This window comes from Malaclemys terrapin, chromosome 1 (assembly GCF_027887155.1).
Source record: "Malaclemys terrapin pileata isolate rMalTer1 chromosome 1, rMalTer1.hap1, whole genome shotgun sequence".
In the NCBI taxonomy this organism is placed as follows: Eukaryota; Metazoa; Chordata; order Testudines; family Emydidae; genus Malaclemys; species Malaclemys terrapin.
Genome location: NC_071505.1, coordinates 38,138,428 through 38,155,121, shown reverse-complemented (window position 1 = coordinate 38,155,121; position 16,694 = coordinate 38,138,428). Strand labels below are relative to the sequence as shown.

The following is a 16,694-nucleotide window of genomic DNA, read 5'->3' as shown; positions in this document are numbered from 1 at the left end:
GAAGACTGAAGCAAAGAATCCATTTAGTTTCTCTGCAATGACTTTATCGTCTTTAAGCGCTCCTTTTGTATCTCGATCATCAAGGGGCCCCACTGGTTGTTTAGCAGACTTCCTGCTTCTGATGTACTTAAAAAACATTTTGTTATTACCTTTGGAGTTTTTGGCTAGCCGTTCTTCAAACTCCTCTTTGGTTTTCTTATTACATTCTTGCACTTAATTTGGCAGCGTTTATGCTCCTTTCTATTTGCCTCACTAGGATTTGACTTCCACTTTTTAAAGGAAGTCTTTTTATCTCTCACTGCTTTTTTTTACATGGTTGTTAAGCCACAGTGTCTCTTTTTTAGTTCTTTTACTGTGTTTCTTAATTTGGGGTATACATTGAAGTTGGGCCTCTATTATGGTGTCTTTAAAAAGCGCCCATGCAGCTTGCAGGGATTTCACTGTAGTCACTGTACCTTTTAACTTCTGTTTAACTAACCCCCTCATTTTTGCATAGTTCCCCCTTTTGAAATTAAATGCCACAGTGTTGGGCTGTTGAGATGGTCTTCCCACCACACCAAAAGCTTCCAATGTCTCGGGAGGTATACTTGCGTGCTAACTCTTTCAAGAAAGGCAGCAGTAAACCCTGATCTCTCCTATAATGTTGTATCTTTAGTATGTGGAAAAAGTTCACTCCCAACTGATGTTCAAATACAAACAAGAATGGTTTAGTTTGGGTTCACTGGGGCAGAAAGGAATGTTGTCTTTACAAAAATAAAGCAAAAACCACTGGAACAACTTTTAAACATCATGGATGGAATGAGAACTGAGAGGTTGAAAACATCATCCTATCAGGGTTTAGGTATTTTGTTTAACTGGTTTGCATGTACCATTTTGTGGGTAGGGTCGGGTGAAGGTTTTATGTGAAGTATTTTGAGTGTATTTTAACTGGTTGTTTTCTATTTCTTTTATATGGTAACATACTTGCCATTTGTAAAACTAAATCCTCGTCTCCAAGAAGTTGCCTTCTTCTCAAATTTATGATCGACCAAGGCCTTTCAACACATCAGACATGAAGAAAGACTATTATTTTATCACTGGGCTTGAAGGAAAAAGAAATAAAAAAGGGACAATCATGTCCTCTTGAGGGCTTAATTCTCTTATATAGCCCAAACCAATAAGATGCTGAGAGCCCTCAACTTCCATTGACATCAGCATTAATTTGAAAAATTGAGGTATTCTGCACCAAACAGTAATAGCCCTGTAGAGAATCCATTGATTTAGTCCTTTACTTTGCGGCAGGCAAGTTAACTTTTGATTTTCAGGAATGGTAGGGGACAAGCCAATGATATGACAATGGCATAATGTCATGTGTTTCACCAGTGGACCTATCACCGGGGACCCCAAGGACTTAAAACACTGGTCACTTCACCCATCACTGAAGTTTAACTGCCTTAGAGGTAGAATTGTCAGCTGGTTAACAGCATACTACAAACTTAAAGAAAAGTTTCAACAAGAAGTGAAAAAAATACTACATTCATCTGAAATGGCAGGGAGAATTTAGGTAAGACAAGTAAAATGACCTGAGTTAGAATTTGGATTAAGACACTGAGGTGACAGTGGGAGACATTTAAAAATGTCAACAAGTCCAGTTTAAAATTTCTCCATCAACTTTAGATCAGTGGTTCTCAACCTAGTTACCACCGTGGGCCACATATGCAGCAGCAGCAGCTCTCCATGTGTTATAGTGGGCTGAATCCACACAATATATACACTACCTGTATGGCTCTTGATGTCACCTGGGCTGCAGCTGTGTGCTGGTTGGGCAATGGGTTTCAGAACCACTGCTTTAGATTGATGATGGTTCTTTGATGGGAGGAATAGGAGCAAGTAAAAAATAAATCAGAAAGGAGCCACCAGTCTTTAGGATTTAGTTCTACTCAGCCAAGGTGTTTACCTCCTTTCCTGCCTGCCATCCTCTCATCCCCCGTGGAGTCGGAGAAGGCAGCAATGTTCCTTGGATGTACAGATTTGCCATTCAACTTAAAAGGTGCACCAGGGCAAGCAGTTTGCCTGCATTTACCCCACACGCCTGGTAAATCCAGCAGCATGGAGGCAATTAATGCTGCAGCTCTGGAAGTTTGTTCAACTCCACTAAAGAAGTCCAGAATATCGAGCTAAGCTATCAGGTATTTTAATACGGAAATCATGGCCAGGCAGCTCAGCCTCAGCCAGATTGCCTCTATTACCCACAAACCCGGTACTGGTGGGAATATACTCCTGTAAATGCCTCTTCTATCCCCAACGTCACCGTTTCTCTTTCCTTGCCAGGCTGACCTGAGTCCCGGTTCCCTTCCCACTGACACCTCTAGCTGCTCCCCGGTGCTAGCGATTCCAAGCCGCTTGCTGTGGCAGTGACACCGTGAGCAGCATGGTGCTACCACACCGCTCCCTGCACGCTCTGCTGCCAGGAGCAAGTATTCTCTTTTGCTGCCTTGCCACGCCACCTCTCCGCGCCTCTGGTGACTGGTTCAGGGGTAGCAAAGTGTGAGGGACGGGGGGGGGGGGGGGGCGGGGAAGTACTCCTGCTTTTGCTGATCCGCCTCCCTCCTTCCCCTGCCTCCACGTGTGTGGTCCTTCCGTGCATTCACTTTGCAACACACTCGGCCCAGCCGCGTAGCCCGGTTCGCAGCAGAGCTCGCTCTGCAACCGCAAGTCAGAGCAGCAGCCACCCGAGACAGCGGAGGGCACCAGCTTCGGCCGATGTTACTGTGGGCAGGCCCAGGTAGCTGACGCATGCTCAGTAACAGCCAAGCCGCTGGTTGAGCCGGGGAACTACCCTTTGTGACCCTACCCCGGGCGCTGGGGCCGCGGCGCCCCTCCGCCGCCCTTATCCTTTATTGCTACAGAGAATTTCTCTTGACTGACTGAGGCCCTCCAATAACCAGCCCAGATATAGAAAGAGCAGCTCAAGCTTTAGGGGAAGAGAACACTAGTGACCTCAGTGTCTTCCCCTGCTGCTGAGCTGTGAGATGGTAAAGGTGCAAATGGGTAAGAAAATAATACAGAACTTTAAATAGGAGAAATACAAGGACAGTAACAATATTTAAACAAGTCTATAAAAATAGTTTACATAACTGTTCAAATAAATACAAAATAAATATGATTTAAGCAGTATGACATGAGTGGAATGTGACACTGGTCCATTTTGCCCCAAATCAAAAGTTGGAGGAGGATCTCCTGGGCCCCAGAAGCCTGATCCTATAGACTGAAGTAGCCCATAATACAGTCAGAGAAATTTTAAAGCCATTCCCTTCCCTTCCCCCTATGAAAAGCACCCTCTGGGAGAAAACACAAGCAGTCATCTTCAAACCCCTGACGAACCCGACTTCCTCCCAATGTCAGCTAACATCCCTTCCCACAACATTACTCCTAGCCTGGGGATTCCTTATCCCTCAAATGCAAACCCTCACTCCAAGTCTACAAAGAGATCTAAAGAGGGATAAATAGTAGCTTAGCTGCAGGGTTTGGAAAGGGTCAGTCGTCCCCCCTTGGCACCGAGCAGAACCTTGTTCAGAGTACCAAGCAGGCTGCAGAGCCTTCTCCCATGCTGTGCCAGGAGCCCAGCTACAGAGATGGACAAGAGTAGCAGAGTACGGTCAGTTATTCAGTGAAGCCATGCATCGAGGCAACAGTCCATTCAGGGCTCTCTAGCCTTCCCAGGGAAGTACTCCTGCTTTTGCTGATCCGCCTCCCTCCTTCCCCTGCCTCCACGTGTGTGGTCCTTCCGTGCATTCACTTTGCAACACACTCGGCCCAGCCGCGTAGCCCGGTTCGCAGCAGAGCTCGCTCTGCAACCGCAAGTCAGAGCAGCAGCCACCCGAGACAGCGGAGGGCACCAGCTTCGGCCGATGTTACTGTGGGCAGGCCCAGGTAGCTGACGCATGCTCAGTAACAGCCAAGCCGCTGGTTGAGCCGGGGAACTACCCTTTGTGACCCTCCCCCGGGCGCTGGGGCCGCGGCGCCCCTCCGCCGCCCTTATCCTGAGTGACTCACAGCGCCTGGGCTGCCCGTGAAGGTCACAATGGCCACGCGCGGAGCGTGCAGTGCTGGCAGCCAGCGGAGGGGAAGGGCCTGCAGCCCCGGGGAAAGAAGCTGCTCCCAGAGGGTAAGGTGGGTGCTCGCCAGGCCCCGCTCAGTAGGTTCCTAGGGGCCACGGAAGTTACTTCTGTGTTCAGGTTGCCCCTTAGAACAGCCTGAGTCGGTCCAGTTCTCTCTGCCAGGGATAACCCCAAAGCCTGGTTAAATAGGTCACCTAGTGTGCTCAGCCTGGCCTGGGAACTCCCTCAGCCCCCTCTGTAAGGGTGACTTGCCCTCGCTGACTGCTCTACAACTCTTCACGTTTAGGATCAGCCAAAAGTCAAGTCCCTGCCCCGAGTAGCTCCTGGTCTTCACAGGCAGACAGTGCAGTTCAGACACAGGCTGTATAGGTCTAGTCGCGGAGGTGTATTTGGAAGACCACCGCTGAAACTGCCACTTTGTTACAGAAACGTTGACCTTTTTATACCTCCAAAGTATTTTTCTTCCATGCCACTTAGGAGGACTACATATCGATTGCATACTTTTGGTTTGGCATAATTTCTATAGCCATTTCCCATCACTTACATACAGTGAACAATACTATGGTAGGGAAAGCATCTCCAAAAAGAAGAGTGTGTGTTTTTAAGTTGGTGTGGTCCCTTTAATATTGAAAAATAATAGGAGACAGAGAAAATGTAGCATGGAAGCATATGACAACAAATTGAATTATCTTCTCTCTCTAAATTTGCAGGGCAAATAGCCAAAGAATGAAGTAACAATGACACAGCTTAATATATCATGATGAATCAGATTCATGCAGAAAGAAGACTGCTCCCATTGGGTTTAAGTGATGAAGAAAGAAAAGAAGAAGAAAACAGTTTGTATTTGCAAATGAATTTTTAATCAAACTTTTGCTAAAGTCAGATGACAGCTATAAAATATCAACATATAATTAATCTTTTTCATAATCTCTTTCTAACAAAAGATCCCTTAGTCTGAGAATAGGACATGTCCCTACCTAGCATTTGTTCAGAGATGAATTACCCCGCACAATGTCTTTTCAATGTCCGTTGCCTATCTAGACTTTCTACTTATGGGACAACTTATATTCTTTAAAAAAGATAAGTCGAAGGTTGGGATTATGTCATTTCTAATTAACAGGATGTAATATTTATATACTATACCTTTTAGGAGATAAAATGTATAGTTGGAATTGTTAATGATTTAATTTCAATGCCTAATTAAAACTACAGATTTGTTTCACTGGATCGTTGCTATATGTTATGAAGTTTACTGAGTTTTTAAAATAAAATCTACAAAATTGTATATAAGACATGATTCCTAATGCAAAGACATCTTTATATAGAGATTTCAAACCAGCAGTAGCCCACAGCAACAGACATAGAGTGGGATTTCAGTCAAATGATACATTTAGGGTCCCATTCTTCCCTGCTCTGGTTATTTGTGACTAGGGAGGTGGAAACTCTGAAATCTTCAACTGTTGGAGTGTCCATGGAATTCTTCCAGTTTGGGGTTGAGGTGGAGGATGGGGTGGTTTTAGAGCAGTGGAGATGTAGCAGAGTTTGTCCCTTAGTGGAAGAGACTGGAGATTTTACCCTTAAACTCTCACATCTCCCAAGACCTATGCAGAGCTCAGGGATCCATTTGGCACAAGAGCCATCCACACCTTGCACCTCTGGTTTGTTGCAGTCCATGGAAAACATATTTAGGTTCCTGCAGGAGCTGTGTTGTTACAGTCTCCTCCAACTTTGTCTGTCCAGAAATATACCACAAAGGTGAGGAATTCCATAGTGCAAAGGAATAATTTACTAAGTTTAGCCTGTGGGATTTTTGTGCAGAAAATCTGGTGGAGAGCCACCAGTCATCCTATGTCTACTTTCAACCTCACCCTCTCTGCTAATGTGGATTCCTAAGGGAGAAACTGCTGCAGGGTTAGGAGAAAAGGGAACATGCTGGTGATCCAGTTTTTCTTCCTTCCTTAACTCACATAGTTTTTCGCTCATTTCTTGTAGAATATAAAGGATTAGCTACCCTTAATCTTGCATTAACTGCATTTGGCTCTCAGTACTTTTCAGAATCAGGTCCTTGAGAACTAACTGTCTTTAATACATCTCCTTTGAGTGATGTCTTATGGAGATAATTTATATACCTAAATTAAAAGAGTTTATTAATCTATAGAGAAAATTATTTTTTCCCACCATGAAATAAACTTACATATATTAATTAACCAGTTCCTTCCATTGATGGAAATGGGAAATTGGAATCATAGAAGAAATTGATTTCACCAGAGGTTTCTAGTATCAGCTTCATTTCATTTTAATTAGAAAGCTTGTATCATAATTGGAGCTTTTAACTATTTCTTCTTTGACTCTTTATGGCTATTTTTGTTATTAACTCACTTATAACATCTAGTCTTATCAATTTCAGATAACTTCTCTAGTTCTGTATTTTGGAAACTGTCTCTTCTCTTTCTTAGGAATGATAAGAACCAACCTCCCTCCCCAGAAAAGCCCAAAACTTGGTGTGAACAAATGTTTTCCCACAGTTTGCTGCCACCAGGGATTGCTTCCTGGTAAGTCTCTGGATGGTCAGTACCTTAATGTTGGTATTTCCTAATTTAAACATTTTCACACACATTTGTACAGCAAGCTGATTCTCAGCTGTGACTAAATTCACACTATGCTGTGTTTTATTAACGAAAATGCTAGATTTTTTAGCAAAATAACTACAAAACAGCATTAAAGGTTTCCCAAAGTAATATCCTGACTGAATACTTGCACAAGATCATTAAAACAAATGGGTATATATAAAAGTGCAGTACTTTCTTCTCATTAAAAGCCTGATACAAAGCCCATAGAAATCAGTGAAAAGACTCCCATAGAGATCATTGGGTTTGGGATCTGGCCTTAATGTCCAGGCTTTTAAAGTTATTTAAAAAGGACAAGGCATTTCCTAAATTCCCTATTTGCTGATATCATGGAATCTTATCCAGTGGAAACTTGTTTAGTTCATGTAGTCTATCTTGGCAACGTTTCAACAGAGGTAACTTTCCATTAGGTTTCAAGCCAGTGTTTGGATGTACGTGGGTGGACCATGCAGAGTCCCACTGAAGCCAGAAGGGCTCCGTATGGGGAAAATGGTGCAACTGATGCTGTTCTGGTTGCATGATCAGACCTTGACTAACCATACTTTCCATTATACTTGACAAGGATGGAGAGGTCTGTTTTGTCATTTCATATTAAATTTACTTTCTTTCTTCGTAGACTTCATGTGGAAAAGTAGTTTTCACAGGAAGTTACTCTTCTCTGCAGGAACTGGTGGAAAAAGGAAGCTTTGCTGAGGTGTAATCATCGGACTAATCAGAAAGCTCATTAGTCTTTACTTTTTCCATAGTAATATTTTTCTGTGCAGAGGAATGTCCTGTCCACAGCAGCCTCTCTTGAAGCTTCTTCCTGTAAAATATTTCTAAAACCCATCCTTTTCTTTCTGTCCAGAAAGCTAAAAGTCTCATTCAGGCCCTCATCATCTATTACCCTAACAATTATAACCACCTCCTCTTTGGCTTCCCTAATGATCCCATTACCACTGCCACTCCTTCAAAATACTGCTGCTAAGGCCACCTTTCTTGCCCAACTCTTTGACTATATCCTCCTCTTTTAATAACTTCATTGATTTCCCCATTTCATTGTATCAAATTCAGGTTCCCTTTGCAACTTGTCTCCTCCATACTCCTCTTTTTTGGATTGAATTGCCCCCCCCCCATCCTCCCACTCTGCCAACAATGCCAGCTTTGTCCACCTGTCAGCTTCTTGCACAATGTCTGTGCCCCTTCTTCCAAGCAGCCCTTTAGATGTGGAATTCCTTTCCTGAATTGATCCATAAGGCCACTACTCACTCCTTCCTCAGATCTCTCGTTAAGTCTCACTTCTGCCAAAATAGCTATAAAAAAAGATAGCCAATGAATGATGGCTAGGTTGAGGGGCAAATGGAGATAGTTGGCACTTTATTTATAATAGTTAGAAAACAAAGGTTAGCCCTGTTCCTGTGTACACTGAAGCACATATGTAACTTTACTGAGATGACTAAAGTTACACATGTGCCTAAGTGTTTGCTGGATTGGTTCTTTATTTAGGAAATAGGTAAGGATTAGTGTCTACCTACCACCCGAAAATGTTTGATAAGTGATCAGATCTACAAAAGTAGTTAGGTGCCTAATTCTGGGGTTTAGGTGCCCAGGTCACATTTTTAGACTCCACTGTGATCCACAAAACCCACAGTTGGCTGCCACCTAACCCCATAGGCACCCAAACTCACGCAGTGCCTAAGCTTTCAGGGTAAAAGTTTCCTAAGTTTCTGCCTCTGGACATGCATGCTGCTGCCTCACTCTAGGTGCCCAGAAACCTGTTCTGAGTAAGCCCTAGTGCGATCCACAAACCAGAGAAAGAGCACTTATCTTGCCTGCAGGGTCTGATCTGGTAGGAATGCTCACATGCCACTCAAAATCTGGCCAGTGGTGGAGGTGCCGCCATCCCTTTATAACTTTTAGCTCAGTGGTTAGACCACTAACCTGGTATGTGGGAGATGGGGGTTCAGTTCCCCACTCTGCCTGAGGGGGGGGGGGAAGGATCTGAAGAGGGGAGTCTCCTGCCTTTTAGGACAGTGCTCTAACTACTAAGCCATAGGATATTCTGATGTGGAGCTCTCACTCTCTCCTGTTGAAGCTGTTTCATTTTGGGTAAATACTTAAATAGTTATTGGACCAAGGGGACTGGACCCTGGGTCTCCCACTTCTCAGGTGGGTGCCATAAGCAGCAGGCTAGAGTCTCTCTGGTCCATTGACTCTGATCCCTACCACTGTCCATTTTGTGTGGGGTAAGGTGGGATCATAGCTCATTCTCACAATAAACAGCTTAGGCATCTAAGCCACTTGTCTCTAGGAGAAGGGTTCCCAGCTGTGGATTGCTAGCAGAGATAGTCCCCTTTCTGCAGCCCAGATTTAGGTGCTGAATTTCATGAGGGGATGGGGATTAGCACATACCCTGGGCCATCCCTAGCCCTACGCAGCTCCCCCACAGGGGGGTTGTGTGGGGCCCCAGGCCTCCCCATACCCAGAGCTGTGGGGGGCCAAATTGGGGGCCCCACAGGCCCAGAGTGGCCCCGGGGATTAGCGGAGGGCTGGGAGCAGCCCACTCCGCTTCCCTTGCCCTGGCCCCAGCTGTGTCGCTCAGGGGAGGGGACATGGGGGAAGGGATCCCCCTGCCCACTCACCGGCAGCAGCGGGAAGCGGAGCAGCCCGGCCCCAGCCCGCTCTACTCCACCAGCTCCCAGCCGTGGCGCTCTGCTTCCCGCCACTGGTAAGAGCCGGGGATGGTCCTTTCCCCAACATGAGTGACATGGCTGGGGCCGAGGCAAGGGAAGTGGAGCGGGCTGGGGCGCATCTCTCTGCTTCCTGCCATTGGTGAGTGCAGGAGGTGATCCTTTCCATGCACTCACCGACAGCAGGAAGCGGAGCACTGCGGCTGGGAGCTGGCAGAGTAGAGCGGGCTGGGGCAGGGTTGCTCTGCTTCCCGCTGCTGCTGGTGAGTGCGGGGTCGCTGGGGGAAGAGGTGGAATGGGGGCGGGCCGGGGGCAGAGCAGGGGGGATGGGTAAGAGGCAGGGCAGAGGGAGTTGTCCGGGGCCCCACGTCCCCCCCTAGGGACAGCCCTGCCCTTTGCGGGGGCGGGGCTGGCTGAGAGATAGGGCTGGTCGCCGGGGCTGGTGCTGCCGCGTATGCAGCACGCAGCTGCCTAGGGCACCATGAAATTTGGGGCAATTTGGGGCCCCAATTTCATGGTGCCCTGTGCGGCTGCGTATGCTGCGTAAGCCTAAGGACAGCCCTGCACACACCTTCACCTCAGCATCTCCCATTGGCTAGCTTAGGTGGCTCACTGTTTAGCATGCTGACTTTTGCAGATCACATTCTTAGGTGCTATCTCTCCCCTGCATTGCATCGGGAGCCTAACTCAGGCTTTGTGGATCATGATATTGTTTGAGGGATTTTCTAGAAGTTAGGCATCGTGGTGCTGAGTATTTCAGGGTGTAGATCTGGGACTAGAAATGAGTGAGCACTGCAAAAGATGGTCCTCTATTTCTATGTATTAATTGGTTACAGTTCCTGTTGCATGATAGCTTTTTTTTTTTAATCTTTTTTTAGAGATAAACCAGAGAATTGCAGAAGAGTCACCTCTTTCTCCCAAACTGGACAAATATAAGCTGGCAAGATTTTTAGCTGACAAGGCAATCAGGGTATGTGTGTTGACAATAGATTTTAGTGGTTTGTTTTTCCATTTACGATACCTGTTTTCTAACAATATTTTCCCTGGGGGCCAGCTGGGAGTTGATCATAATGAGCTAATAGGTTTTTTTAAGTTGTTAAACCCTGTCTGCTAAATGGTTTTTAAAACTGTGTTGGTATTTAAAAAAAATACCTTCTCCCTAGTTTAGACAGGGCTATAGTGCAGATAGCACTGTAAAAGACTGCCCTCACCTCTCCTCCCCCCCCTCCCCCCGCCAGAGCTTTGTCAGTACACATCCTCCTCACATTGAACTACAATACATTTGCTCTTCTCTTACTGGAATTTGTTATTGCTGAATTCTGCAGGGGTTTACAGGCTGAGGGGAACAAACCCTACGACAGAGAATAGATAAAGATATAAATCCATTTAACACCTAGATAAGATGGTGATTGCATGCTATAAATACATATCTATCTATCTATCTATCTATTGATTGATAGATAGATATGGCCAAATTTCATTTGTAACATTGCAGTTCACCTTTATTAATTTGGCTCTCCCAGAGTGACAGGGTGATATGTATTCCCATTGTGGTAACCAGCCACTTGTTACTGGAGGGAAATTGCTTAATACTATTGTGGAATAATCAGCAGGATTGCCTTCAGGACAAAGACTATGTTCCTTCGTGTGTGTGTGTGTGTGTGTGGACAGCTCCTAAGATGTTGTAGGTGCTACTGAAATCCAATGAATACATCTTCAGTGTTTCCCCTCCGGTTTTAAATTGTAGTGCTTGCAGCTTCAAAGGCATTGCACTACTGTTGATGTAGACCTTACTTATAAAAGATAAACCATAATATTTTTGCAGTGTCTGTGTTTTCATTTTAAAGTATCTGCTTGCAATCTTAGGAAAAGAAAATTTTTACCATCTGTGGACCCTACCCAGTAATTCGCAGAAGTTTAAGGAAAAAAGGATGGGTGGAGAGAAAGCTTTCCATAAGAAGTGACTTACAGGACAATAAAGATGACGAGTGTGATGCTGATTGTGAAGATGGTGGGAAGAATGGTAGAGTACCTAAATAGCTTTCTGCTTTCACATAGATGTGGATATAACTTTTTATATACAATGTCCTATCATGTTTTTAATCTTTGCATTTCTCATAACAATAATCAACACAAAATTATCAGAACTAGTCATGCAGATTTTCACTTTTAGTCTCTGATTTTGAGAAAAGAAGAAAAGGGGTTTACAGGTGCTGTAGTACTGAGGGCCAGATGAGCCTCTTGCTGGTAAGTAGGTTAAATTTGCAGATCTGGCTGTTAGGAAATAAATCTTCTTTTTCCTGTAACCTGAACATGTCATCTAGAGTCTCTGAAGGACAATAAACATGCAAACCTACTATGCCATTTTTTGATCAGACAGAAGGAAATCCAGAGAGTAAAGCAGAAAAGCTGAGAATGGACTCGTCTATGACATGGATCCGTATTTGTCCTAAAGGGAAGGAAGTGCTACCTCCTTGCTAGTGATTCTAACCCCAGCACAAGGAAAACGAGGGGTCCCATTCTTTCAGCTCGAGGAACATTTGCTGTAATGTAAATGGCATCCCTTCCTGCACACTCCAATTTGTATTACTGATGAACTCCTCTCTTCATTTGTTTCAATGAAGCCATTGTATGGATAATTACAGTTATGCTTGTACTCATTCTGATTCCCAGTGCCTAGTTGTGAAGAGTGTTTAGTAACACCTAAAGATGCCTATGTAGTTAAATAACTGGTAAGCAGAGGATTAATTTTAATACAAGAAAGTTATTATAAAAGCATTCATATAGTAGTAGTAGGCATCCTTCAATCTCGAGAGACCCTGGGTATGTGCCCCGAGAGGTAAAGAATGTACTTAATTCGTTTTATGGCAACTGTGGCTGAAGTGACCCACTCGAGAGAGACAATCTCTGCTGCATCTGTCACATTTAAAGATGATGTTTCATCCCTTTGGGCTCTGCCTTCTGCGAGCTCTTTTCTCTGCTAAGCTGGACTGCTTCCTCTTGTAACTCGGGAGACCTTTATAGAGCTTTTCTTTCCTAAGGCTGCTGTACTGAGTGTGACCTTCTCAGTAATCCACATCCATGTCCATTTCTTTGAGGTCTCGCTTGCACACATCATTGAAACGCAATTTTGGGCATCCTTGGGTCTTTTTCCAGATGTCAGTTCGCCGTAGAGGATGTCCTTTGGGATGCGCCCATCATTTATTCGGCACATGCCCAAACTAGCAGTGGCATCTCTGAGGAGTGTTTGCATGCTGGGTATGCTGGCCTGCTTGAGCACCTCAGTGTTGGTGGCTCTATCCCTCCCGGAGAGTCCAAAGATTCAATGAAGGCAACGCATAGGAAAGCTGTTGAGCCTCTTTTCCTGATGAGCGTATAGTGTCCATGTCTTGCTCCCATACAAAAGTGTACTGATAACACATGCACGATACACACAGTTCTGTGTGTATTCTGTCAGTTTGCTGTTTTGTCATGCCCTCTTGCTCAGTCTAGATAGTGTTGCGGCAGTTTTTCTGATGTGGATTTTGAGTTCTGTTTCAGGTGAGAGGTTGGCTGCGATAGTGGCCCTCCGATATATGAACTTGTTCACCGTTTCGAGTTCATAGTGGTTGATCTTAAGAACATAAGAACAGCGATACTGGGTCAGATCAAAGGTCCATCCAGCCCAGTATCCTGTCTGCCGACAGTGGCTAATGCCAGGTTTCCCAGAGGGAGTGAACCTAACAGGTAATGATCAAGTGATCTCTCTCCTGCCATCGATTTCCACCCTCTGACGAACAGAGGCTAGGGCCACCATTCCTTACCTATCCTGGCTAATAGCCATTAATGGACTTAACTTCCGTGAATTTATCTAGTTCTCTTTAAACCCTGTTATAGTCCTAGCCTTCACAACCTCCTCAGGCAAGGAGTTCCACACATTGACTGTGCACTGTGTGAAGAAGAACTTCCTTTTATTTGTTTTAAACCTGCTGCCCATTAATTTCATTTGGTGGCCCCTAGTTCTTATATTATGGGAACAAGTAAATAACTTTTCCTTATTCACTTTCTCCACACCACTCATGATTTTATATACCTCTATCATATCCCCCCTTAGTCTCCTCTTTTCCAAGCTGAAAAGTCTTAGTCTCTTTAATCTCTCCTCATATGGGACCCATTCCAAACCCCTAATCATTTTAAAAAGCAATAGAGAGTCCTGTGGCACCTTTAAGACTAACAGAAGTATTGGAGCATAAGCTTTCGTGAGTGAATACCCACATGCGTCTGACGCATGTGGGTATTCACTCACGAAAGCTTATGCTCCAATACTTCTGTTAGTCTTAAAGGTACCACAGGACTCTCTGTTGCTTTTTACAGATCCAGACTAACACGGCTACCCCTCTAATACTAATCATTTTAGTTGCCCTTCCCTAAACCTTTTCTAATGCCAGTATATCTTTTTTGAGATGAGGAGACCATATCTGTATGCAGTATTCAAGATGTGGGCATACCATGGGTTTATATAAGGGCTATAAGATATGCTCCATCTTATTCTCTATCCCTTCTTAATGATTCCTAACATCCTGTTTGCTTTTTTGACTGCCACTGCACACTGTGTGGACGTCTTCAGAGAACTATCCACGATGACTCCAAGATCTCTTTCCTGATTAGTTGTAGCTAAATTAGCCCCCATCATATTGTATGTATAGTTGGGGTTATTTTTTTCCCAAAGTGCATAACTTGACATTTATCCATTTCATTTGACATTTTGTTGCCCAATCCCTTAGTTTTGTGAGATCTCTTTGAAGTTCCCTTATAATGGGAAGTGAAGGGCAGTCTTAATTATTGCTGCTGTTACTGGTGCCACCTATAATATTCTGTGCCAGGAACCATGCCTCTTCATTGGTTGTTTGAGATTGGACTATTTGAGATATTAATGTAGAGAAAGTACTATCTGTTGGCCAGAGCAAAAGACAGATTCCTGGGTTCTGTTCCTGGCTCTATCACTGACTTGCAATGTTACTATTTACAATTACTAACTGCTTGGGTTTATATATGAACTTCCCCCCCCATAGACATATTATAGCCTAATTGTCCATTATGAAGTATTTTACTCCTACCTCTGAAGCAACTGATATGAAAACTGTTACAGACAGCTTACCTTGCTAAATGGACCACTGGCCTGATCTAGTCTGATCATTTCTATGTTCCCATTACCTTGTGAAGTCACTTAACTGCTATGTGACTCAGTTTCCCCAACTGTATAATAATGATTATTAAATAATTATGCTGACCTGCCTCCAGCAGTGTTGAGGCTTAGTACATTATTATTTGTAAATAGCTTAATGTTTGTTGGATAAAAGGTGCTACAGATGTACAAACTACTTGCACCAGAAAAAGGGATGAGTCATACAATATGATTAATGGGATGTCAGGTCAGACTAAGCCTGATACTGTAATGAGAGTAGATGGTACTACCTGCAGCTCATAATTAAGACTACCCTTCACTTCCCATTATAAGGCCAGGTGTCTGCCTCAGGCTGCATTTTTGGGCGAGAGTTTCAACTAAAATGATTCTGCCATTTCTGAGAACAGGGTTAGGGGAAAAATGGTTTTGCCCATCTTAAAAACTATTCTGGTGACTTTTTCTTTGAGAAGGTCTAGCATCCCTATGGGTTGGAACAGAGACTTGAATTTTGGCAAGATGGTGGCCTTTTGGCAAGGTGCTGTCCCTATGAAAATCTGCCCATATATGGCCAAGTTCTAACCCTTTGAAAAATTGAAGTTCTGACATACTCAGGAGAGACTTCTTAGAAATGATGGGGAGACTGGGAGTAGTTGGTCAAGGAGACTGGGACCTGGGGGGAACAGTGGTGGGAGTAGGGTAGACAAATCCGATAGGGAGCTGACGTGCAGGGGGAGAATTGGAACTGGCTGGACAAAGAAGCTTGAACAAGGAGCCCCAGGGAGCGGGAGACTGAGATTGGATGAAGAGCCCAGGGAGGGAGATTGGCACTGGGAGCCAGTGGGTTCTGTAGTGAATGAGGCTGTTGTCTGTAAGGCCCCTACCTAATTTTTGGAGAAATTGAAAGCTGTCTAATGAATGAGGCAGGAAACGGCAGGAAGAAATAGGATGATCTCATGGTAAAGGCCATTTGAGGGTGAACTGGAGAACTGGATTCTATTCTTGCCCCAACCACAGAGTTCCCATGTGATGCTGAGCAAGTCACCTACACTCAACTTTTCACAGATGGTCACTGATTGTGTGTTCCTCATTTCTGAGTGCCCAACTTGATACACTATTGTCTAACTTGCAGAAGTGCTGAGCACTCGATTGTAGCTGAAGTCAGCGGGAGCTGTGCTATATAATGCTAAATACTCTGAAAAATCAGGTCTCAGGTGTCTGAAATTGGGCATCCAAAGTTAGTGGATACTTGTGACTTTAATTTCTCTGTGCCTCAGTTCCCTATTGATAAAATTGGAATAAATGACCAAGCTTGTGAAGGCCTTACACTCAACTTGATGGCATTTTTGTGTTTGTCTGAAATGTGATAATTTGTGAATGCCACTTCCAATTCCAAAGTTGCAGGGAGTGTTCCAAGCATCAGTGGACAGAAACCTATTGATTTTGAGGAAAGTTAGAAAATGGAAAGAGGGAAAATGGGGGACACCTGGAGCCCCTGCTATCTGGTTAGCACAACCACAGCTTCAAGCAGCTCTGCAGTTGTCTGGAGATCAAACAACTGGTTGATCGCTCCCATTAAAGTCTTCCAGTGTATCTGGGGCAAGGTGGAGGGACGACCCTGGTATGGGTGGAGAGGACAATGGGGAGCACTCAGAACCCATGTTAGGGTGGAGATTGCAGGGAGAGGCAGGGAGTCCCTGTCATAGAGGGAAATAGAAGGGTGGCACACAGGGAGCTTGTGGGGTGGAATAGAGGAATGCAAGAGCCCCAGCATGTATAATAAACTCCACCCACAAAAGCTACAAAGTGTGCAAGTGCAATCCTCTAATAATAGCCCCTCATCTCACAGGAGTGTTGTGAAAATAAAGTAATGTTTGTGAAGCAGTCAGATGTTATAGCGATGAGCACTGTAGAAAAGCCCACAAGGAAATTGATAATTCTTTCTTTAGAGCAGGATTTGAGTAGCATGCAGTACAGAAAGGATGGAGTCACTTAACAATGAGGATAAAACAAAATATTGAATAGCTACTCAGTTGGTGAGCACCATCTATCCTGATCCTCTGGAAAAAATAGTATGTTATCATGTAATTACAGACTGCATCATAATGCATATGCACAATGGGCAGAATTAGGGTTG

The 16,694-nt window shown here is 44.3% G+C and overlaps 1 protein-coding gene across 7 annotated transcripts in view; it reads left to right on the top strand.

Moving 5' to 3' along the window:
• Nucleotides 1–3,771: 3,771 nt before the first annotated feature.
• The window catches only part of TTLL8 (tubulin tyrosine ligase like 8), a 60,444-nt gene continuing 47,521 nt past the window's right edge, over nucleotides 3,772–16,694 (top strand). For 2 of the 7 annotated variants that reach the window (XM_054022029.1, XM_054021996.1), the window contains exons 1-5: nucleotides 3,922–4,147; nucleotides 4,811–4,936; nucleotides 6,557–6,667; nucleotides 10,275–10,366; nucleotides 11,263–11,419. In XM_054022029.1, coding sequence (XP_053878004.1) covers nucleotides 4,858–4,936; nucleotides 6,557–6,667; nucleotides 10,275–10,366; nucleotides 11,263–11,419 — 439 coding nt within the window. In that variant the 5' untranslated portion in view covers nucleotides 3,922–4,147; nucleotides 4,811–4,857. The other 5 variants (XM_054022005.1, XM_054022012.1, XM_054022020.1 and 2 more) reach the window with 5 other exon arrangements.